General features: G+C 44.1%; 2 protein-coding genes across 4 annotated transcripts in view; both read left to right on the forward strand.

The window, feature by feature from the left end:
* The first annotated feature begins 2,437 nt into the window (after positions 1–2,437).
* LOC127226123 (serglycin-like) lies at positions 2,438–18,240 on the forward strand. Of its 2 annotated transcripts, none has more exons than XM_051189995.1 (4): positions 2,438–2,534; positions 2,886–3,086; positions 14,945–15,092; positions 17,563–18,240. In XM_051189995.1, the coding sequence occupies exons 2-4, from the start codon at positions 3,011–3,013 to the stop codon at positions 17,813–17,815; spliced, it is 477 nt and encodes a 158-aa protein (XP_051045952.1). In that variant the 5' UTR covers positions 2,438–2,534; positions 2,886–3,010; the 3' UTR covers positions 17,816–18,240. The 2 variants fall into 2 exon arrangements, with proteins under 2 accessions (XP_051045952.1, XP_051045942.1); XM_051189985.1 differs by lacking the exon at positions 2,438–2,534 and adding an exon at positions 2,785–2,803.
* A 2,982-nt stretch (positions 18,241–21,222) lies between these two features.
* The window catches only part of LOC127226091 (vacuolar protein sorting-associated protein 26A), a 59,088-nt gene continuing 56,405 nt past the window's right edge, over positions 21,223–23,905 (forward strand). The window contains exon 1 of one of the 2 annotated variants that reach the window (XM_051189966.1): positions 21,223–21,340. In XM_051189966.1, coding sequence (XP_051045923.1) covers positions 21,338–21,340 — 3 coding nt within the window. In that variant the 5' untranslated portion in view covers positions 21,223–21,337. Of the gene's footprint in view, positions 21,341–21,487; positions 21,615–23,905 lie in introns of those variants that run through there. The other variant, XM_051189941.1, reaches the window with a different exon arrangement.

The following is a 23,905-nucleotide window of genomic DNA, read 5'->3' on the forward strand; positions in this document are numbered from 1 at the left end:
AATGGAGATCCACTTTTGCCAGGTGGTGGCTTCCTAAATGCTGAGAAACCAATATTTTAAATTCTACTAGATTCAAGCTAATAGTCATTTTAATTTTTCCATGAGTTTCTTCCCCAAAAGAGTAATTAATGGATTTAAGAGCTGGGCATGGTGGTGCACACCTGTAATCCCATCGACTGGGAGGTAGAGACAGAAGGGTTGCAGAGAGTTTGAGGTCAGTCTTGGCAAAAAATGAATTCCAGTGAGTTCCAGTTTTGGGCTATATATGGAGACCCCATCTCAAAAACACACATTTCCTAAAATCAGAAAGTCAAGAAGGAGGTTTCCACTAAGGCAGACTCTAGGCAAAAGATACCCTTTAAAGAGGTGATCTTTATTTTTTGTTTTATTTTGATTTTTCGAAACAGGGTTTTTCTGGGTAGCTTCAGAGCCTGTCCTGGAACTCCCTTTGTAAACCAGGCTGGCCTTGAACTCACTGAGATCTTCCTGCCTCCACCTCCCAAGTGCTGGGATTAAAGGTGTGTGCTACCATTGCTCAGCTAAGAGGTGATCTTTAACAAAAGTCTTTTGGAAATTTTCGAAACATGCTGTCATGGAGAATAGTATAGTCAGCCTCAGCAGTGACCAAACTAGTGCTGTCCCAAGGTTATTCACAGCAAGTTTGTCTTTGATCATCCTGAATGGAACCGTTTAGCAGATACCCTTAAGCAATACTAACCAGAAGGAAGACTTCCCTGTCACAGGCCAATCTTATTTCTTCTTCATTGCTCATCTGTCTCTGGAGTATGGTTTCAGGCACTTGTGTTCTAGAACGGTCTGGCCACTGATACCAGCGATGTGAGCAGAAGAGACTAGAGACTAGAGACTTGGGGAGCCTTCCAGATTATGGGAGGCTTGGGAGCTCAAAGTCATCCTTGGCTACACAAATGCAAGGCCAGCTGGGGATACATGAGACCCTGTCTCAATAAATATATAAGTAAGTAAGTAATGCTTCCATGAGTAAGAAACTCAGGGAAAATGTCTCCAAGTGAGAAAATCTCATAGTGATCACTTTCAGGCACAAATTTTCTTCCTTCAGGCTTTATTTCTGTTGCTGGGATAAAACATCCTGACAAAAAGCCACTTAGAGAAGAAAGGGTTAATTTCAGCTCCCACTTCTAGTTGAAGCAGCCAGAGCCAAGAGGGACAGAAAGGCTTGCTGGTTTTCTCTACTCCTGCTTGACTCTCCCAATCCCTAACTAAAGCCAGGGCCTTGGGCTGGGTCTTCCCACATCAAATAGGATAATCAAGACAATCCCGCAAGACCGCCATGGCCAGCCGGCTCTGGCAATCCTCATTCTCCCGCACTGAGGTCCTCTTCCCATGTGATCTTGATCAGAGGTTGTATGAAACTGACTACACTAACCATCGCTACTTGTAATTGTCTCAGAGGCGCTGTGAGAAGCTTACCGAAGCTACTAACAGAATCTTTTGTTTTGTTATCAGGGCATTAATTGAAGGTTGGGATGAAAAGGAACCAAAGATAGTGGACTGATGTTCATTCCATCAGATACTAATAATATTCCACACTGAGAGTGCGTGCCCTGGGGCTGTGTGTGAGGTGGTTACTACACTTGAGGATTCCCTGGAACTGAGAGGGTCCTAAGGAGAGTCAGCTGTATACTATTATCTCTGTCAGGGATCCTGAAGTTTTACTTTCTGAGGCCAGTCCTGACCAGGAAGCCCAGAACAAGGGAAGGGAAACTCCTCCCTCCAGCCTGAAGGGTGGGAGTATGAAATGGAACATCGTTGGCAAGAATCTGAGCAGCCCAGGAAGGGCACTCCAGCAATGGAGAGTGGTTTGACCTTCAGAGCAAAGAAGAGGGAAGCTGCTGGGGTAAAGATACAGCGTAACCCACCCTTCCTGTGAGATTGTGGCAGAGCCCCCGCCTCCCACCCCCCACCCCCAAAACCTGCACTCTTTCCAGGGAGAGGGCAAGGCTAGACCTTCATGTAGAGGACTATGTATGGCTTGTGTTTTGACCTCCCATATCCCTCTGAGAGGGAATCCTGCCTTGTTCCTCATTTCTGACTTACTCAAGGCCAGAAAGATCTAAAAAATTTTTTCAACATAAAAAACAAACAACAAAACCAGCGAAAAGATGAACACATGAAGGAATCCACCCCTGGACAGAAGAATGCTAAGGGTTTTTTTGTTGTTGTTGCTTTTGTTTTACTCTTTCACCTTTTATTTTGATTGATTGATTGTGTCCTGCCCCCCCCCCCCCCCCCCCAACACACACAAGACAGGGTTTCTTTGAGTAACAGTTGTAGGCAGTCTATAGACTAGGCTGGTCTGGAACTCACAAAGATCAGCCTGCCTCTGCCTGGGAGTGCTGGGATTACAGGTGTGTGCCACCACCACCAGACCATCTTTTATTTTTAAACCCACAGTCCTCATCTATCTGTGAGGTAGAGGGAAAACCAGGGATCCTATGAAAATACTGAGTCCAAGAAGAAACTGGGTGTGAACCGAGACCACTCATCCCTGGTGGGTAAGAACCCAGCCTGGAAGATTCCCTGCTCAAGCCCAACTTCTTGAGCTATGCTTCTCTCTGATGTGCCAAGTGGGATGAGCTGTGACATCCCAGCTCCCTTATAGCACCAGCCAGGAACGAAGGGAAAAAACAAAAACAAAACAGTGTTCTGAATGCTTATGTGGCTTTTTTGATAGGGAAAACTTTTTTAAATTAACATGCAAATGACAACTTTTTGGAAAAAACAAAGACCAAAAGCTTGGGGAGAGTCCGGTGTTTCATCATGGGTATGAATAGGTTTTTTTTGTTTGCAACTTTCTTTTCTTCTTCTTTCTGGGTGTTGATGTGGATCTCTTTCTATTTGTTCAGGAAGCTGTGACGTGTGTTCTTGGGCAGGCTCTGAGGTTTTGGAACCTTTTTCTAAAAGGGACAGAGAGAGCACCCTGCAGCATTTGCTAATCGAGAGGCTGACGTGTTGGACTGAGCTGGTCAGGATGAAGCAGGTTCCCATGGGCAGCAGGCTTATCCTGGTTCTCACCTTCATCCTGGTTTGGGGATCTTCAGTTCAAGGTAAGACCCATAGTCCCCCTCCCCCTTCTCTGCTATGAAAACCTCAGCATCTGTATGAGGGGTTGTCTCCATCAGAAGATACAGGGGAGAGGAGGCAAAAGGAGGGTTTGAGGTGGCTGAACTCGCTAGTGTACACTTGAGTGTGGTCCAAATATAAATAAATAAATAAATAAATAAATAAATTCTAAGGCAAGTGGCAGCCTTAAAACCTATCAGAGTGCCTGAAAAGTCTTAATTTTGGTTTATTCATTTAAAGACTTCAAGAAATAACTAGAAAGTTGCCCAAATGACTGATCTATTTAGATGATCTTGAAATGATCTAGAATATTATCCTACCCCTGAGTTATCTGCATGAATTCCATCTTTATTTCATTTTGAGGTATTGCCTCATGCACTGTAAGATGGCCTTCTCTATGCTAAACAGCTGAAAAACACCCAGATAATAGGTGTGTGTATAGCCACACTGGGCTTCAAATTAGAATGCATTCCGACACTGCTATTTTAACAGTAGGCAAGCTTTTTATTTTATTTCATCATCATTATTATTATTTTATTTTATTTTGGTTTTTCAAGACAGGGTTTCTCAGTGGCTTTGGAGCTAGTCCTGGAACTAGCTATTGTAGTCAGGCTGGTCTTGAATTCACCGAGATCTGCCTGCCTCTGCCTCCCAAGTGCTGGGACTAAAGGCATGTGCCACCACTGCCCGGCTTCCCTTTTTCTTCTTTAGCTTCATTCTTACCAAACATTCAATTTGGCTAAGCATTTGCTAACTCTAACCCAAAGAAATATTTTAAGGATTGCTTGAAGAAAGACTAGTATGTTTGTTCTTGCTCAGAAAACCGACCATTTGGTAACCCCTCCTTAAGTTTGGTTATCATTTAGGGCTGTTTTGTCCCACTGAATCACCCTAAAACTTTTCTTGACTAAGAAGTTTGTAAAGAAAAGAAAGAAGTATTTCTCCTTTGATATATAAGGAACCTTTCTAAGAGGGGAAGGTCATGGCTTGATAAATAGGTATCAGAGTATGGCTGAAAAACACAAAGTTCCCTCAAATGGTAAAGGAAATGTTGAGTCACAGTGACACATGTCCTGGGGTTGTTTCTTCTAAGTGACTCTTACTTCCGGTTGCAATGAGACCTCACAGGTAAACTCAGAAACCCCTTATAGTCTTGAGTTTATAAACTCATTTTCATGTGGCTATGCTAACATTGGAAGAATACAGGAAGTGACCTTGCTGAAGCTTGTTTCTATTTCTGTACCTCTGTGATACCAGGACTTGAACTCAAGGCCTCATACATGTCAAGTATTCTACCACAGAGCTAGAGCCCCAGGTCTAGAACAAGTTTGCTCAGATCTTTTGGGTAAAAACCTTTGGACTGATGTAATGAGTCCCCAGTAACCACGTGCTCTGACAAGACAGACCACAGTGAATTCTGAATTTGTGACACATGGTTGACCAATTGGCCATGGGTGTGTCTCTACCAGAGACATGTATGTAATCCTTTAAGTTGCAAAAGTTCCCAGAAATGTCACATTCCATGCTGTCTTTGGTGATAAAACTAAACTGAAACCAAAGCCTTGTATATTTCATCATTAGCAAGAAATGAAGGAGCCAGGTTGGGTGGCTTATACAGCCCTCCAGAGGCAGAGGCCAGCCTAGTCTCCACAGTTCCAGGATAGACAAGGCTTCACAGGGAGACCCTGTCTCAAAAAAGAAAGAAAGCATGGAGAAGGTGTTTGTGTGGGCAAGGCCGCATTTATGTTTCCAAATTGCTGATTTAGCTCTCAGTTAGAAAGGGAAACAAAGAAAGAAGAAAATGAATGAACCAGAAAGTGAGGGTGTTTCCAAGGTGCTCTTGGCTCAGTGTATTATGCTCATATCTGAACAGGAATTGAAATGGGTGCCTGGCCATGCATTAGTACAAGCTGCTGGGGAACAGCAATGATATTACTTGTCATACCTTGTGCGGTGACAGGTATAATTCAGTAGCACAGGGTCTTCAATCACTTATCCCAGGCTGGCCTTGAACTCATTATTCGCTGAGGATGGCCTTGTATTTCTGACTCTCCTTCCTAAGTGCTATAATTACATACATATACTAGCTATTATACCCAGTTTGTGGCGAGCTGAGAACCAGAGCCAGCTCTATGTGCAGCATTCTGTGAATTCACCTGTAGCCCCAGCCTTCTTGTCTTTAAAAAATATGTGGAGATCAGTGTGTCTGTAGCCTTCTGGTTTGAATGATAAAATGCACCAGGCTTTTAGCTTCTTGATCTTAGGTTACTGTGCTGGTTTTCTTAGATTGCCATAGCAAAACACTGTAGACCTAGAGCTTTAACAGCAGAAAGTTATTTTCCTCACAGTAACCGAGTCTTAAATCAAGATCCCAGTGTTGCCAATGTTGGCTTCATCCTGACACCTTTCTCTTTAGCTCATATATATTGGTGCCTGGTCTTCACACAGCCCCTCCTCCACACACCCCATTATCCTCTTTGAAGGACACTAGCCATAAATGAGGGCCACTCTAATGGTCTCATTTTAATTTCATCTACAGTGAACACATTTCCAAATATTGTCACATTGGAGGAAATTTTAGGTTAGAACTTCACATGAAATAAATCCTACATATATAAGTAAGTTCTATAACATACTTATTTCTATAAATTCAACTAAAAGCATGATGTAAAATGGTGTGCCAACTACACGAGAAATGTCAGTGGGCGTGGATGATAACAAATTGCTGTGGGACAATTGTGGCACAGGCCTTTAGTTCCAGTACTAGGGAGGGAGGCAGAGGCAGGCGGATCTCTGTGAGTTGGAGGTCAGCCTGGTCTACAAATCACGTTCCAGGACAGCTAATGCTACACAGAGAAACCCTATCTAGAAAAACAGAAACAAAAAATAAGAAAACAAAAACAGAATAGATGGTTGATCTATTTAATGTAGGCTCCATGGGAGCATTGATGAAGCCTGTGTCTCCTACTTGTATTACCTCTTTTTAAAAATGCCCATAAAGACTCCAGAGGTGGAAGAAAGAGGATCAGGAGTTAAAGATCATCCTTAGCTACATGGACTACATGAGCCCCTGTCTTAAACTAAACACTATACTCACAGAGACAAAATGAAAAGGGCATGAGCCGGTATGGTCAAGGGCCTGGGGCTAGACCTCCAGCACTCACAGTAAAGATGCCAGGTCTGCTTGTGTCCACTTTTGGGCACACCTGCTGGTGGAGTGATTTCCCAGCCTCTGCCCAGTAACCATCATCAACTTTGACTTGAGGAGGAATTGTGGCAGGAGAACTGCGTGGACCTGACAGCCACTTCCTCACACGCTCCTTGCCAAATATGTGTGAGTTTTGCCCAACGTCTGTTATAGTGAGCTCATAAGCCATTCAGTCACAATTAAGTTCCCAGACAGTTTGAGGGTCAGACATGTTCTTTAATTTTATTACTTTATTTTATGTGCAAAAGAGGTTTTTTTCCTGCATATATGCCTGGGCACCAGGTGCATAGCTGGTGCCCAGGAAGGCCAGAAGAGGGTGTCAGGGCCCCAAGAACAGGAGGTACAGACAGTTGTGAGCTGCCATGTAGGTCCTGGGAATTGAACCCAGGTCTTCTGCAAGAGCAGAGCTCTTAACCTCAGAGCCATCTCTTCCACCCCTTCTTTAATTATAACAAAACATTTCCTTTCACTGCAGCCTTTCCCGCTTCCTGTAGAGGTGAGGGCAAACTGAAAGTAAGCTTGCAGCTTTTGAGGGGGAAGCTTGCCCATCTTGTGCAGTGGATAGGACAATAGGAAGTAGCTTAAACGCAGATACTAGCAGTTGCCTAAGCCCTACCCGTCATTTCTGGACATTTTTAACCCCCTTTGGACAGCTTCCGCTTCAGTTTTCTCATGTATCTGTAGCAAGTTTCCATAAAGAATGGGAAATTAGTAAATTGCCGTCTGATGGAAGGTGAAGTAGGCAGAACATGGAGAGATTAGAGGCCTCTTTGAGAGATCTGTTGCCCTGCTTGTTCCCTCAAAAAATTTTTTTTAGTGAGGCAGAGCTAGTGAGTGTGTGTGCGTGCAGAGGGTGTAAAGGCAGGGAGGAAAATTTCTCCCTTAGACTCTACTATGCCATCAACCAGGGTCCACTGTGAATTGGGGACATTGAGAAAGAAATGAAAAGCTCTTTCATTGGAAAAATTATGATTATGACACACATAGAGAGTATCTTTGTAATCCCAGGACTCTGGAGGCTGAGACAAGATTCTAAGTTCTTGGCTAACCTGGGCTATGTAGGGAGACTGTCTCAAAAACCAAAATGGCTGGGCATGGTGATGCACACAGTTCGTCTGAGCATTTGGAGAATGGAGGCAAGTAGATCTTTATGATTTTGAGGCCAGCCTGGCCTACTTAGTGAGTTCCAGGCCAGCCAAGGCTACAAAGAGAGGTAATGTCATCAAAGAGAGAGAGAGAGAGAGAGAGAGAGAGAGAGAGAGAGAGAGAGAGAGAGAGAGAAGAGAGAGGGAGAGATGAAGTTGGATTGGGAAGGAGTTATGGGGAAGCTGAAGGAGAGAAAAGCACATGATCAAAATATGTTGTATAGAGCCAGGAGGCACACACCTTTAATCCCAGCACTTGGGAAGCAGAGGCATGTGGATCTCTGTGAGTTTGAGGCCGGCCTGGCCTACAAAGCTACACAGAGAAACCATGTCTCAAAAAAAAAAAAAATGTATAAAAAAGAAACTTTAATAAAAAAGTTTAAAATGACTGACAAGGTAGCCTAGTGAGTGAAGGCCATGGTCACCAAGTCTGATGACTTAATTTTGATCCCTGGGACATGAACACACACATCTATATAATAAAAACAAGACAAAACAAATACTGATAATCATTAGAGATTTGTAGTCCCACTAGCAAGATAAAGTCCAGATACTCTCAGAGCTTCAGGAACCAGAACCCTGAATCTTCACAGCCTCCCCACATCTGTGAATAGCTACATCAGGAACTCATTATCTATAACTATGTTCTCTAGTTTAATGACCTTTAATTTCATTAGAGTAAGAATTGGGTGGATTTTAGAGTGAGACAACCTCTACTTTTGATTTCTTTCTTATGAGAGAGAGCATATTTGTGTGAGTATGTACATACACAAGGAGACCATGTGACAACTTGAGTATCATCCTTAGGATCTCTGTGTAATTCCTTTGCCCTGAACTTTGGGGTCTGTATGCACAATGTAATTTCCAATCAATCCCCAACATCTTGGCCAGTCCATGACTTACCTGGGCAACAAAAGCTGGACCATTGTCTGATCCTAGTACCTTAGGTGTTCCAAGTCTTGGGAAAATTTTCTTCCAGTATCTTCTTAGCCACCACGGTTGAGGTCTCCTTCTTGGTAGGGTAAGCCTCTACCCATCCTGAAAAAAATATCTATAAAAACTAGCAAATACTTGTTACCATATTTGGCTGGCTTTACCTCCGTGAAATCCAAGGCAATGTATAATGGCCAGTCTTTTAAGTTTTCTAATGGCTGTATCAGCATGGAATGCTCCTCTCCAGTCTCCACAAAAATTCTACTGGTCGACCCTCCACTTTCAAAATTACCCTGGGCTCAGGAGGGGGTCCGAACCCCGTCTCCCCTAATCTTCATCTTTCCCCAGGGCTAGGACTTTTGATTCCTTGTCTTTCTTCTTGGGTCAGTCCCAGTGTCCTTTCTCTTTACAATATGCACACTGGTTCTTGTTGAGTGGGGTACTGTTGCCCAGGTTCCCTAGCTGTCTAGGGCCTGTTCTAAATTTCCTATCTTTTTTTCTCTCTCTCTATTTTTCCCTTTGATCACTGTGGCCATGATTTTAGTCAAATTCTTTTCCTGTCTTTCCTTCTCTTTTCTCTACTCTCTCTCTCCTCTTTTCTCTTTCTCTTTTCTCTGTTCTCTCTCTCTACTGTCTTTCCTCTCCTCTGACCCTTTAATATACTTTCTCTGCCTCTTTCACTAAATCACATAGCTCAGCTTCCTGTAACTCTTCCAGTCTCTGTAGTTTCTTTCTAATATTTGGGGCCAAATTGCCCTATGAAGGCCAGAGTCACTGAAGCTCTCTGGGCTTCTGAGGTAGGGTCAAAAGGACTGCTCTCTTTACCTTAGACAAATTGGTGGGCCATCTCGAGCCACCTCAGAGACCTGCCACCAGAGCCTGGTGATAGATTTTGAAGCTCTCCCTACCTTCAGCAGTGTTGAAGTCCCAACTGAGGTGAGTTGAGGGGGAATCCCAAGTCAATAGTATTCTCTCCTGCTCCTAGGTTGTGAAAAGCATCTGCAGCAGTTGACAATCATCCCAAGTAGGCTAGTGAGAGACCATAACTGACTCCACCAGCCCCGTAAAGCATTGGGGATCCTGAGAAAGGAGGGTGGTTAGTTTTTCCAATTATAAAGATCTGAGAAGGAGAAGAGCCAGTTCTAGAGAGGCTGCAATCTGGCCACCCGATACTAGGGTGCCAACTCTGGCGTGGCACCTCTACTGCCGTGGGAACCTTAGTTTCAGGGAGGTGGGGTGGGCGGAAGGTCCCCCCTGCAGCACCCTGGGCTCTATCTCATCTATCTAGATGAAGGATCAGAACTGTATCAAAAAATGACTTTGAAAGACACCGAGGAAGGATAGCTGTAGCCTCTGGGCGATCACCTCATGGGGGCCATAGTGGGGAAGGAGCCCGGTGTTCACCTGATGCACTGCCCACACCCGCTTGGCTGCACCTTGGCCCTGGCAGCCTTGGTGGCATGCTCCTGGGGGTGGAGGATGCTCGCTCTCGCAGTCTTGCTGGGTCTCCTGGCCCTGAACATGGACACCCACAAGTGTTCTCCAGTGGCAAGTGGGGATGAGAGTCAGATCCTGAAAAAAGAGTTGCCTTAACAGCTTGGATAATCTCAGAATTAAACACCATCCAACACCGAATGTCCACCACTCAGGCACAAAAATTCTGCCAGAATCTCCCTAACCTCAACTGACAAATTATGGGCCCGAAACTTAACCTCAGTCCAATGGTCAAGAATGAAACTAAGGGGAGTCATTAGTCATAATCATCTGTCCTATGATAAAACTACAGACAAAGACACCAAAGACACACAGAACAAAAACGCTTGAAACAGAAACAGATCCAGACCCACACGACCTGTCCGCATCTTCCACAAGCATACAAAAAAATCTGGACGGCTGTCAGGGAGAAAGCTGTCGCTTCAACAACAGAGCTTGGTCCTCTGATCGATAGAAGGAAGCTACTGGGCATCCCCAGGCCTCCTATATCCCCCTGGTGGGGTCCCCCAGGGCAGCAGCCTGTGATCCCCCTATCACGTCTGCTGATCACAATCCACTGGTCCTTACGGCCCAAGAGGGTAGCTGCAACACGAAACTGAGAACGTGTTCCAGAAAACAGATAATCAGAACAGAAAAGCTGGCCGACACACACACATAGACATACATCAGAGGGAATCCCTGTACCTCAAAGTCGGTTCTCCAGTGTGAGGGGTAGTCAGAGTTTCCCGGCCAATGCACCAAATGAAAGACCTGCAGAGTGTGGACCTTCACACTCCCACACAGGAAAGGTGACACCCCAAATCACTCACGAGAAGCAGTCTCAATGCAAATAGCATGAGGAATTTTTATTCCAAGTGCACTGGGGTCCACAGTCATTGGACTGAGGACCCCGAGAACAGAATTGAGACAGTTTTTATAGGGTTTACAACAAAGCCCACACACAGGTCACTGGGGTGAGGGTTTCACAAGCAGTTTACAAAGTCAGGCAAGCAGTTAGATCATTTTCTGTTATCTTACTAGGCCAAGATTATGTACTCAAGGGCCTGTCTGCCGTAAACAGCAAGGAGTGTGACCTTGCCTATTTGCTGGCAGAGGACTGGGTCTGGAATTTGAGGTTTTTAGGGCTTTTTAGATAGTATTTCTAAACTTTTAGCTTGGTGTGGTCATTGAAGAGTTAGGATGTATTTTTTCATCCTTTCACAACCAGGCTTCACATTTGTAGGTTCTTAGGACCAAACTCAAGTCCTTGTGCTTACAAAGCATGCCCTTTAGTAATTGAGCTATCACTCCTGTCACTTATGTATATATCCATTTGTATGTTTTCTTGAGACAGAACCACTTCACACATCCCTGGCTAACTTTGAACCTACTGTGTAGACCAGATAGGCCTTGAACTTGTGGCCATTTTGCACTCTTCCCAAGGGCTAGAATTCCAGATCTACACTACCATATCTATTTGTGCAGTGCTGGGGGAGGACCCAGTGTTGTTCTTTTGTTACAGTTATAGGATAAAGCTGGAGAAGGGGGTGGTCTGGAGTGGGGGGTCCCAAGGTAAGAGACCACGTGGGAGAGCATAGCAGGTTCCATACCAGGTGAGGGTGACTGAGGTGGAGGGGAATAACACGCCAGGCAGACAGAGCTTAAATGAAGAGTTTATTTAGAAAGGGGAGTGAGCAGAAAGAGAAGAGACATGGGGAGAGAGAGAGAGAGAGAGAGAGAGAGAGAGAGAGAGAGAGAGAGAGAGCTGGAAAGAGAGCAAAGCAAAAAGAACATAAGTGGCTGGGGGTCTGTCTTTTAAAGGACCCTTTACACCTGCCTGCAGACTAGTACTCATGGAACCCTGGGCTGACCAGAGTACTGCTTGAGTGCATTCTGACAGGTGACAAGGTCAGGCCAGCATAATCCCTGAATCCTTACACCCATGGCTTAGCAGTGCTAGGCAAGAACTCTATCAACTAGCTGCCTGACATTGCTTTCCTTATCTAATGCAGTCCTGGTAAGATTCAGCTTCTCCACTGCAAAGTTCACTCTTCAGCTTACACGACTGTGGTTATGAGTGTGATCCCAGACTGTGTAACTGTCAGGGCCAGCTTTCAGAAAACTTTCCCGATTCACAAATATCCTGAATTCTGGGAGGGATCTTTCTATTTCAGAGGTTTGTTTTGCTCTCTGCCACAGTTACAGTTTTTGTTTTGTTTTTGATAATGGAAAGGTGTGGTTGTTGAGTGAGATGCCCTCTTATTTATGGACTGCTGATATATCTCAGAGGAAGGGCACCTGGCAGAGGATGCTTGAAGCCCTAGGTTTATCGCAACCCTGTAACAGAAGCAAAATCTAGTTAGCTTTTCAGTAGAACTTTCTTTAGATCATATTTCTCTCAGCATGAATGGCATCATCCACTCGCAGAGGGGACTGCCCTGTCCCATCTAGTAGCCAGCAGCTTCCTGTGCCTACAGAACACTTGAAGTATGCTGAGTCTAGACAAACATGTGAGTTCAAATATACACGCAATGTGTAAGACTTGGTTTAAAACAGTATAAAATACCCTACCTTAACTTTTATCTTGATTCTGTTAAATGGTGAGCATATTTTAATATGATCAACAAATATGTATTTAGTTTTTATGCTTTTTTAACTTAAAAAAAGTATGGCTGCTAAAGAAGAAAAGAAGTCAAAAAGAAAAGCTATGCTTCTGAAACAATCAGCCTCACTGGAGTTAGCACAGTATTTATTAGCCATGCTAGTCTAGGCAGGTGAGTGGGAAGACATAGCCCTCTGCTGGACAGCAGACTGCATTGTTTTCCAGTCCAGATACAAAGTCACAGCTAGCTAGATGCCTCAGAGGAAAATCAAGAAGGAGAAGGAGAAGGGGGAGGAGAGAATGAGTAGAAGAAGTAGAAGGAGGAGGAGGAGGAAGAAGAAGGCATTAAAATGCATTGAACATGGGCCTCTGCAAAGGCTTGTGTTGACTGGCTTTACAATCTTTCATCTCATTTGAATCAGGAACTCAGTACTATAGTGGTACTCACATTTGAAACACAGTTAACTGAGAACCAGAGTGGTACTAAGTGGTGACAGCCTACTCTTCTCGAGTGCAGGCGTACATAGGCAGAACTCTGTATAAAGTCTTTAAAAAAATGTTAAAGACATGGGCTGAAGAGGTGGCTCATCGGTTAAAAGTGCCTGTTGCTCTTATCGAGGACACACACTCACATATTCACACACTCATACAATTAAAAGAAATTAATTGGAGATACTGTGGGGGGCTGGAGAGAATCCCAGGGGTTGGCTCCAGTCCTGGGGGGCTGTCACACACTAAGTAAGCTCTTATTCCATGACTGACCTATACTCCCAGCATACTCCTTCATAATTATATGTTTCCTATGCTGTAAATACTTTCTACCAAAACATTCACTACCCTTTGATGCGTATGCTGTGACAAGTGATTCTCTGAAGTGTTTCCTCCTCTTCCATCTTGGGCTGTCAAGCTTCTCTCCCTCCTTTGCAGGAGGACTTTTAGCATGCTCCTCCTTGCTGGGTGATTAGAGCTTCACTCGTGTGAGTTAGCATGTCCTTGGGTGGGGAGAAGATGAGCTACCCAAAGGTGGTGTGGTACTTCTCACCAGCTTCAGCCTCATTAAAGTGCATCACAACACATGTATCTCATGACTTTCAGAGGTGTCGTGCAGCTGCAGTCCAAATATATGAGGCAAAGTCCGGAGGCAGAGGCTGGAAGATGTCTGTGCTATCCTGGTTTATGTAGAATTTCCAGGCCAGCCATGGCTACAGTGAGAGATGCTGTCTAAAAGTACAAAACAGAACAAAAAATCCAAAAGCAGTGGCAAGAAGCTCTGATCTCCAAATGGGGGCCTTCAAGATGGCTTAGTGGGTAATGACACCAAGCCTGATGACCTGACTTAAATCCCTGAAAGCCATGTGGTAGGAGGAGAGAACTGACTCCTAAGAATTGCTCTTTACCTTCAGTTGTGTGCTTTAGTGTGCAATGCTCCCCTCCCCCAAGTCAGTCAATGCAATGTAGGTATAAAACATTTAAATTAGTCAGGTGGTGGTGGTGCATACCTTTAACTCCCAGCACTCAGGAGATAGAGGCAGGTGGATCTCTGAGTTCAAGACTAGTTCATTCTACATAGTTCTAGAACAGCCAGTCTACATAGTGGTACCATGTCTCAGAAAAGAACAACAACAACAAGAAAATATTAAGAGTTCTAGAACAGCCGGGGATATGGTACAAGCCTGTGTACAAAAGGAGTTAATATCAGTGTCTGGCATTATGTTCAGGTCTTCAGATGAATCTTCTTTAATTTTTGTTACAAACTTAGGATAACACTGAACTTCAGTTTATAACACAAGTTTAGAGATCAAGGTTTTAGAACTAACTTGAGGCAAAGCTGAGCCTGTTGTCCCAGCTGCTCATTCCCATATTTATTCTATTCTATTTAAACACTATTTCTTTTTTTTTCTTTTTTCTTTTTTGTTCGTTTATTTCTGGTGTGTGTGTGTGTGTGTGTGTGTGTGTGTGTGTGTGTGTGTGTGTAGTGTGGTGTGTGTATGTATGAGTGTGTTTAAATCCAAGGGCAACTTGTCACTTCTCTCTGTCATGAAAGTCCTGGGGAATCTAACTCCGATCACCAGGCTCAGCACCAACTACCTTTACCCACTGAATCTCCCTGCTGGCCCTGTTGTACTCTTTAGCCAGCTACTATTGTAAAAAACTGCCATGAAAATGAAAGTGCCTGACACAGGTCATAGGCATTGTTGGACATAAAACCTCTGACCTTCTGCCAAACTTAGAATCCATTTAATTATCCAGGCAGTAGTGGCAAATGCCTTTAATCCCACCACTTGTGAGGTAGAGGCAGGCAGGTCTCTTTGAGTTCCAGGCAAGCCTGGAGAGTTCAAGGACAGCCAAGGATACATAGAGACACACTGTCTCGAAAAAGAATGAAAGAGTTCATTTAACTTGTTAGAGACAGAGTGTAATCATTCTGATGAGGCCATGTGAGAGATACTTACTGCCCACATGGGTTCCTTGTTTGAACAGGTTACCCTGCTCGGAGAGCCAGGTACCAGTGGGTACGATGCAGTCCTGATAGCATCTCTGCAAACTGCTTGGAGCAGAAGGGACCACTGTTTGATCTAAACGCAGATGGATCCAACAACATCGACCCTCCAATGACCAATCCTATTCTGTAAGTGGATTTGTGTCTGATCTCACAGAAGTGCTGGATTGTTTCTTTTCAGCTGCCTGCTGTAGTAGCTCTGTTTTGTAATTCACATTAGGGAAAGGTTGCCACATGAGCTGAATGAAGCATGAGATGTGGCAAAACACATGGGTTCATTAGGTGTTAGTAAGGTTTTATTGTGGTGGCAGGGACAAACATTGAAAACTATTCCCCCCAACATACATTAAAATGATTGAACATAGTTTTATTTATGCAAATATAGAGTTTATATATTAAAATCCAGTTAGGTTTTTTTTCCCCCTGAGACAGAATTTTAATATGTGCCCTGGCTGAGCTAGAATCTTAGAATCTTCTCTGTACATCAGGTTGTACTTGAAATCACAGAGATCAGCCTACTTCTCTCTGCCTCTGAATGCTGGAATTAAAGGAGTGTGCCACCCTATTGGCAGGCACATCAGCACTTCCTAGAAGGGATGCTTATGCTTGCCCCCTACGGCAACACATACACTTGGACTCCCTACTTCTCTCCTCAGCCCAGAGTATTTGGTTATGGAGACAAATCTGTTGATTGTGTCTCTATTTTTAGGTTACTTGATCACCTCACTGCCTTTAAAAATGATTGACTCATCACTTCTTTCAAAGCCCCTTTATGGAGGCTTCCACCATCTACCTTCTCCTGGCTATTGGCTTTCAGTAGCTACCTTCTCTTTTGCTCATTTTAAACATGTGTTGTGTCCTTGCCCTGTCACAAGCCTTTGTGTTCCCTCAAGGTGACCTCTGCCTGCTCCACACCTTTCAGTCCCATCTGTATGCCAGTAGCTGCCACCTCTGCATCCAGCTCTCTCTGATTTATCGGGCTGAGCAGCTTCCTGGGTTCATTTGATGACATTTCACATTTCCTGTCCCTGCACTCCCTACCATTTTCCTGATTGCTGTCCAGATTTGCCAAGGATGGGTGACACCATTTCTCTGCTCTGGCTTTTGTGTGGCCTTTGGGATGAGTTGTGTGTCTGACCAACCTACTGAACTCAGCCCTGGCATCTTCCCCATTTAGCTCAAGAGTTTATATTTATGAGAGAAGATTTAATGTTTATGTTCTGGCAAGGCTAATAACCTCTTCTTGGTGTGGTGGCTTACACCTTTACTTCTAGCACTTGGGGGCAGAGGCAGATGGATCTCTGAGTTCTGGGCCAGCCTGGGATATACAAATGAGACCCTGTTTAAAAAAACAAAAACAAAACATTTAAAAAGAGCTAGGCACGTAGGTACACACTTGTAAATAAGTATAGCCTGTAGAAGGCTGAGGCAAGAGAGTCAAGAGCCTGAGACCTGCTTGGCCTTCAAAATGACATACTACCTATCTCAGAAGAACAAAGAAAGAACACAAATCTTCATTTCAGCACTATGTTAGATCATGAGAAGTTCTGTGGAAACTTCAATTAGGAAACAGTGACATCTGTCTAGAATGATTTCATGGTGTACCCTGTCTTTAAGGAGAAACTATCAAGAGTTTTTATCGTTAAAAAAAAAAAAACACACACACACACAGGATTTTAGTAGTTGGTGATATGAACAATGAAGGATGTTTACCTATGTCTGCTTCTTTGGGTAAATACAGAATCAGTGAGGGCAGTGAATGAATAGATTAAATATAAGCAAACATGGAGACAGAAGGGTTGGTTTATTGTTTTTCTGTTAAAGACATCTATTTTTAATAATTTACTTATTTTTATTTTATGTGTATTGGTGTTTTTGCCTGCATGTGTGTGTGTGTGTGTGTGTGTGTGTGTGTGTGTGTGTGTGTGTGTGTGTATACAGGATGTCAGATCTTGGAGTTACAGATGGTTGTTAGGTGCCATGTGGGTCCTGTCCTCTGGAAGATCAGTCAGTGCTCTTAACCACTGAGCCATCTCTCCAGCCCAAGATTTATCTGTTTTCATTTCATATGTATGAGTGTTTGCCTGCATGTATGTGCAGGCATCACATGCATGCCTGGTGATGGGGGAGGCCAGATGGATGAAGGTGTCAGATTCTGAAACTGGAGTTACAGTGGTTGGGAGCCTCCATGTGGTGCTGGGAACTGAACCCAGGTCCTCTGCAAGAGCAGGAATCACTCTTAACCAGTGTGTTGTCTCTTTATTCTGGCTTTTTGTTTTGAAACATTGAAGTTGGTTTTATCTCTTGACTTTGAACAACCGGGTGCCTAAATTTATTTTCATATTCCCATTCTACTCCCCATTATTCTCCCTACCCTTATCCCATTTTTACTTTATTTTTTTTGAGGAGGGGCTCAGATAGCTCATGCTGGCTGCAATTCACCATGGATCCAAGGATGACTTTAAGCTTCTGATCCTGCAGCCTTACTGCTGAAAGTGGCAGTCTTGTGTTACTTCAGGCATAGCTTATTTCTTTATATTTAAATATTGGAATTACATTATTTATCAGTAGATCTGGACTTTTCTTTTTTATATTACAGGATGAGAGGATTCCCAAATGATTTCTTCCCTATTATTGATGACTATTCTGGGTCGGGCTCAGGTTCTGGTTCTGGTTCCGGTTCCGGCTCCGGCTCCGGCTCCGGGTCTGGCTCAGGAAGTGGCTTCCTAGGTGACATGGAGTGGGAATACCAGCCAGCAGCTGAAAGCGATGATGTCTTTTTCAACTATAAGCCTTTCGACAGGGTGCTCCACGAGAAAAACCAAGAGCAATCAGAAGATTTTATTATATGAAAATGGACGTTTCTGTTTCCCCACCTCCACAAAGAACAATGTATTCGGTATAGTTGTGTACCATGCTTAGATGGTGAGTCTTGGGATAAAGAGTTTTACAGAAAATTTTAAATGCCTGCAAAGACTCTTAAATCCTGTTACCCTTTCCTCATGAATTCTTTAGGAATCACACTTTAATGCTGTTACCGCTCTAGAGAATATCTGCATTTGTATGTGTGTTAATTCAACATTATTGAAATTAACTCACACCCCCGTCATTACTACAAGTTTTAAAAGTCATGTTTTTAAAAATTCAGTTTGAAGAGAAAATTGATGAACAGTATTTCATACCTAAATAGTGTCCAGGAACTCAACTCAGATTGAGAATTACAGAAATACTCCTTTTATGATTAAAAAATGAAATAAAATGAAACCGTGACCTCCTATAGTGGCTATGTGACATGATTTACAGTGATGACGTCTGCTGTGCCATGGCCATCAGATGTGATGGAGAAGCAGTAAATGTTGTTTATCTAAAAATGTTGTGGGTTGTACAGTTTAGAGACTTGACACCTCAAGTTTCACATAGTGTGGTCTCAATGCCTCACAGTGCTTGGCCTTTTCCTATATGTCTGTTGAATTTCAAATGTTACTCCGTTAAAGCAAAGATATAACCAAAGGGGTGGGGGGAACTGCTTTTTTCTAGTCCAGGAAATAGTTATGTTTAAAATAATTTTCTTTTAAAATGTGTGTATATTGAGGTACATAAGCTATTGTGAGTCTGGAGAAATGGCTCAGTGGTTAAGTGCACTGGTTGCTCTTGCAGTGGACCCGGGTAAGTTCCCAGAACTCACATGGCATCTCACAGCAGGGGATCTGATGTCACTTTCTGGCTTCCATGGACACCAGGCATGCACATGGTGCACATGCATGCATATAGGCAAAAAGACTCATGCACTGTTCCCATTGTGAGAGTCCCGCTGAACTTTAAGCATGACACTTTAATCAATGTATATATGCCAAGAGATGAGAGCCAAAAGAGTAATGGAGATGATCATGGGATGGGACAGCTGCAAAGCTGAAAGGATACAGGGCATCAGGTATCTAGGGAGGTTCCTCCTAATAGTTCACCTTTTTAGCCAAGGGCCAAACCATTGGGAATATTTGTGACCATTCCCAATATGGTGATGCAAACACAGATGAGTGTGATACATTTTTATTATACATGTTTTCTCCCAAATCAATAACAATTATAAACGGAATGCTAAGACAGCAGAGACAAGGGGGAATGGTTGTGCAGATGCTGTTTGTTGCTATTGTCTCAGTATATCACTCACTGTCTAAAATATTCATATATTTATTTCTTATGGTGTTCTGTCTTCTATCATGTGTACTGAACCAGGGTTTCTCATTCTTGTCATTAGTGGCATTTTGTGAAAGATATCTTTCTTTCCTTATTTTCTTCCTCTGTCTGTCTGTTTCTCTCTCTCTCTCTCTCTTTATTTCTGTGTGTGGTTGAATTGGTGATTGAACCTAAGGCTCTGTCACTAGCTACACCCCAAACCTCTGGACAGGCTTTCTTTGTTGCAAGGGGGTGCCCTGTTTATTGTGGAATGTTAGGCTATGTCCCCAGCCCCCTCTCCATGAGATACTCAGTAGTTCTATTCTCCTAGATGGCAAGTAAAAATACCCCCAAACATTTCCAAATGATCACCTGGGAAAAGTCATCCCCTCTTTAGAACTGTTTTTGTGGAACAGATGATCAATTAGTGGCTTAAGTCTCATCAGTACAATTGCAACCTTTGAAATCATTACCTATCCCAGGAGTTATCAGTGTTTTACAGAAGCCAGGCATGGTGGCACAGGTCTTTATTCCCAGGACTTCCTAAAGGGAGGCAGGTGAGTTCATGGCTATTCTGGTCTCTCTAGTGAGTTCCAGGCCAGGCAGGGCTACAAAGTGAGACACTGTTAAAAACAAACAAACAAACAAAACACAAAACAGGAAATCTGTAAAAAAAAAAAAAAGAAACAAACAAACAAAAAACAAAACATAAGTATCATAATCCTTCAATTCTTTAATATGAAATTGCTTTTAAAAGTATTTTCTGGAGGCTGGAGAGATGGCTCAGAGGTAAGAGCACTGCCTGCTCTTCCAGAGGTGCTAAATTCAATTCCCAGCAACCACATGGTGGCTCACAACCATCTATTGAGATCTGGTGCCCTCTTCTGGCTTGCAGAGATACATGTATGCATAAAAAAAAAAAAAAAAAAAAAAAATAATCCCAGCACTTGGAGGCAGAGGCAAGTGGATCTGAGTTCAAGACCAGCCTGGTCTACAGAGCTAGTTCCAGGACAGCCAGAGCTGTTATACAGAGAAAGCCTGTCTCAAAAAACCAAAGGGGAAAAATTCTTAGCCCAGCCATATATAATTTTATTTTTATTTCATGTGCATTGCTGTTTTGCCTGCATGTATGTCTGTTTGAGGGTGCCAGATCCCCTGGAACTGGAATTTGCAGATAGTAGTGAGCTGCCATGGTAGTAGTGGGTGCTGGGAATTGAAGCAGGGTCCTGTGGAAGAGCAGTCAGTGCTCTCAACCGCTGAGCCATCTCTCCAGCCCGAGACCGTGTCTGAAAAAAAAAAACACAAAACAATTTGTGGAGAAACAGCTAATTTCCAGTATTTGGACTCTGTCACGATTAGACCATAGTCTCATATCAACTTTTAAGCATTTTAGACTTGCAGACCTGACTGACACTCCTGCTTCCCAAGTTAAGTTTTGTTATGATGGGAGAATGCCTCTCCCCCCCGCCCCGCCCCCGGAATTTGAGTAAAGGTTCAGCTCCGAAGATTTCGTAAAATTATTCATTCATCTTTAGATATTGTAGGCCGCCACGATAGTGCTGTGATCACGTGTTTTACACTCTGTGAACTTGCTCCTGAGCCCAGCCCTCTCCTGCTTGTAGGGATGGGTCATCAGCTCTCCCTGTCCTGCAATAGGTGTGCTCTTAAGATTAGTTTTCCTTCTTATTGGTCTCCTTTGAGGCGGAAACTCCAACAAAAGAGCGGGTGAAGCGGGAAACCGCTTCAGGTGAGATAAGGTGCGAAGGTCGGAAACGCAGCAAGCCAGCAAGGACACGCGTCCCGCACAAACGCTTGCTTCCTTCGGAGCCCCTCCGACTTCCTAGGGAAGAAGAAATGGGTGTGCCGGGGGAGGAGTTCCGCAGCGCGAGGCTCATCTTGTGACCGCTCCTGAGTTGAAGGACTGGAAGATCGCTCTCCGATCCCTCCCACCCGACGTCACCCACAGCGACCACGCCTCCCAACTGAGGGGCGGAGCAAAGAAACCCCGCCTCTAAACGGCCTTCCCGCAGGGCCGGGCCTCCCTGGGGCGGGGCCGGAGTGGAGGAGGGCGGAGAGGAAAGGAGTGGTCACGTGCGGCTGGTGGCCCACGGTCACGTGACGGGCGGCGGGGCGCAGGCGTCCAGGCTGGGAGTTCTCCTGAGGAAAAGCCTAGTGAAGTGGGGGACCCGGCGGCAGCGACGATGGTGAGTGCGCGGCGGTCTGTGCGGCCGTCTCCCGCGGGGTCTCGGTGCGCGTGGCGGGACTCCAACGGCGAGCGCGGCTCCGAGCCTGCGAGGAAGGAGCGCAGAGCGGTGAGGCCTGACGCTGCCCTGTCCCGGCCAGGCCTGAGCACCTGCGGCCGGTCGCACTGTCCTGGTCATGTCGGAGCCTCTGCCCGCCTTCCTCGACCGGCTTTGGGGGCCGTGGCTGGGCCCCCGCAGCCCGCCCAGCCGGAGCCCCGCGGCCTCGCCTTCCAAGGTAGCCGAGGACAGCCGGTGCCCAGACCCTCAGTTCCGGACTCTGGCCATACCTGCTCCCACCTTCCTCGTCCCGAGCTCGATAGAGTCCGCTTCTCTTCATTAAGCTGGATGTGGGTGGGGACTTTCTGTCTGGGATTTCATGACCCCGGTGGAGGCTTTTGGCATTTGTAGACTAGGATTGGGGAAAAGAGAAAGGGTGTGGGATCGGGGACTCTCACTTATCTCCAGACAGCGATTTAAGCACTTGGTTTCACTTCCTTCCCCTTCCTTCCCTAAGCGGTTTCTACAACTTAGCGCTTTGGGATGTTGCAATGCCTTGGGAGCTAGGGAGGGAGGAAGATCAGAGCACTTAACTTAACCACACTTAATGGGGAGCACCACTGCGCACGATAGTGTTTAACTGTGTGCCCGCAGCCTGCTTTGGATCGGAGCTCCTTTGGCTCCTGTTTAGCCGGTACACCCTGAGGGTGCCACCTGCTCTCCCTAAGCTCACCGGTTCCGATAAACTGTTTGAGGCTTTTAGCTTAGACCAAGATAACCGAACCGGGTCTATTTTAAAAACGTCGCTTTGATTAAATAATTCAAAAGTCAGAAATCGTGTTGCTTTCGCTAGAGGTAGGGGGAGGGGCAAGAGGGAGGTTCATCTGGGAGCGTTTTCTTAAACACGTATTTTGAGTGAGCCCAGGGACAGATAAACAGCACTAGGCTATCTGCCTGCTCCCTTGCAGCAACAGACTAAGCAGTTAACCGTTTGTTCGGACAATTAGTTTAAAATGGAAATAACTAAGAAGGCACTATTTGGATGTTAGGGAACCCTTCTTTCATTGCCCTTTAATTTGATTATAACTTTTTGGTTGTATTTGTAAGTAGTCCTTCTAGTTGTGTGCAAGAGCAATTTATTTTTATTTTCAAGGTATTGGCCAAACAAGCGAAATTATAAATATGCTTTAAAACCTTGAAATGGCCACACATGTATGTATGAGAATTTGCTGTTTCATTGTGTGTGGGCTCCCTGAGTCCCTTTTCCCTTTTTTCCCCTTTAGTGAAAATTTTTTTTCATATATATTTTGATTGTTTTTCCTTTCCCTCAAGTTCTCTTTCTTTACATTTCCCATAGTAGGCGAATTTTCCTAAGTGGGAGACAAGAAAGTTTGTTACATTTTTAGGTATCCACGTGTAATTTTGTCAATAGTGAGATTTTAAGTAAGACACAACTCCTTTTCTTTCCATCTTCTGTTTTTTAGTGTTTGTGTTTTCTTTTTTAGCTTAATTTTTGTTTTTAATCAAGGTCTTGCAATGTGGACCTTGTTGGCCTGATATTTCCTGTGTGTGTAGCCCAAATGGGTCTTGAATGTGTGGTAATTCTGTTGACTCAAGCTTTCAAGTTCTGAGATGGTGGGGATTAGCCCATCTGCAGCCCATAAGACCTAAGAGTTTGAATTAGTATATTAATTGCAAGTATTTGTCCTGAAATTAGCACCAGCTTTCAGAAAACTTTCCCGATTCACAAATATCCTGAAATCTGGGAGGGATCTTTCTATTTCAGAGGTTTGTTTTGCTCTCTGCCACAGTTACAGTTTTTGTTTTGTTTTTGATAATGGAAAGGTGTGGTTGTTGAGTGAGATGCCCTCTTATTTATGGACTGCTGATATATCTCAGAGGAAGGGCACCTGGCAGAGGATGCTTGAAGCCCTAGGTTTATCGCAACCCTGTAACAGAAGCAAAATCTAGTTAGCTTTTCAGTAGAACTTTCTTTAGATCATATTTCTCTCAGCATGAATGGCATCATCCACTCGCAGAGGGGACTGCCCTGTCCCATCTAGTAGCCAGCAGCTTCCTGTGCCTACAGAACACTTGAAGTATGCTGAGTCTAGACAAACATGTGAGTTCAAATATACACGCAATGTGTAAGACTTGGTTTAAAACAGTATAAAATACCCTACCTTAACTTTTATCTTGATTCTGTTAAATGGTGAGCATATTTTAATATGATCAACAAATATGTATTTAGTTTTTATGCTTTTTTAACTTAAAAAAAGTATGGCTGCTAAAGAAGAAAAGAAGTCAAAAAGAAAAGCTATGCTTCTGAAACAATCAGCCTCACTGGAGTTAGCACAGTATTTATTAGCCATGCTAGTCTAGGCAGGTGAGTGGGAAGACATAGCCCTCTGCTGGACAGCAGACTGCATTGTTTTCCAGTCCAGATACAAAGTCACAGCTAGCTAGATGCCTCAGAGGAAAATCAAGAAGGAGAAGGAGAAGGGGGAGGAGAGAATGAGTAGAAGAAGT

Source organism: Phodopus roborovskii, unplaced genomic scaffold (assembly GCF_943737965.1).
Source record: "Phodopus roborovskii unplaced genomic scaffold, PHOROB, whole genome shotgun sequence".
Taxonomy (NCBI): domain Eukaryota; kingdom Metazoa; phylum Chordata; class Mammalia; order Rodentia; family Cricetidae; genus Phodopus; species Phodopus roborovskii.

Excerpts from the sequence above, each read along its gene's own strand:
- LOC127226123 (XM_051189985.1), top strand. Across the intron at positions 3,087-14,944 it reads TTGGGGATCTTCAGTTCAAG|GTTACCCTGCTCGGAGAGCC; the intron begins GTAAGACCCATA and ends TTGTTTGAACAG. Across the intron at positions 15,093-17,562 it reads CCAATGACCAATCCTATTCT|GATGAGAGGATTCCCAAATG; the intron begins GTAAGTGGATTT and ends TTTATATTACAG.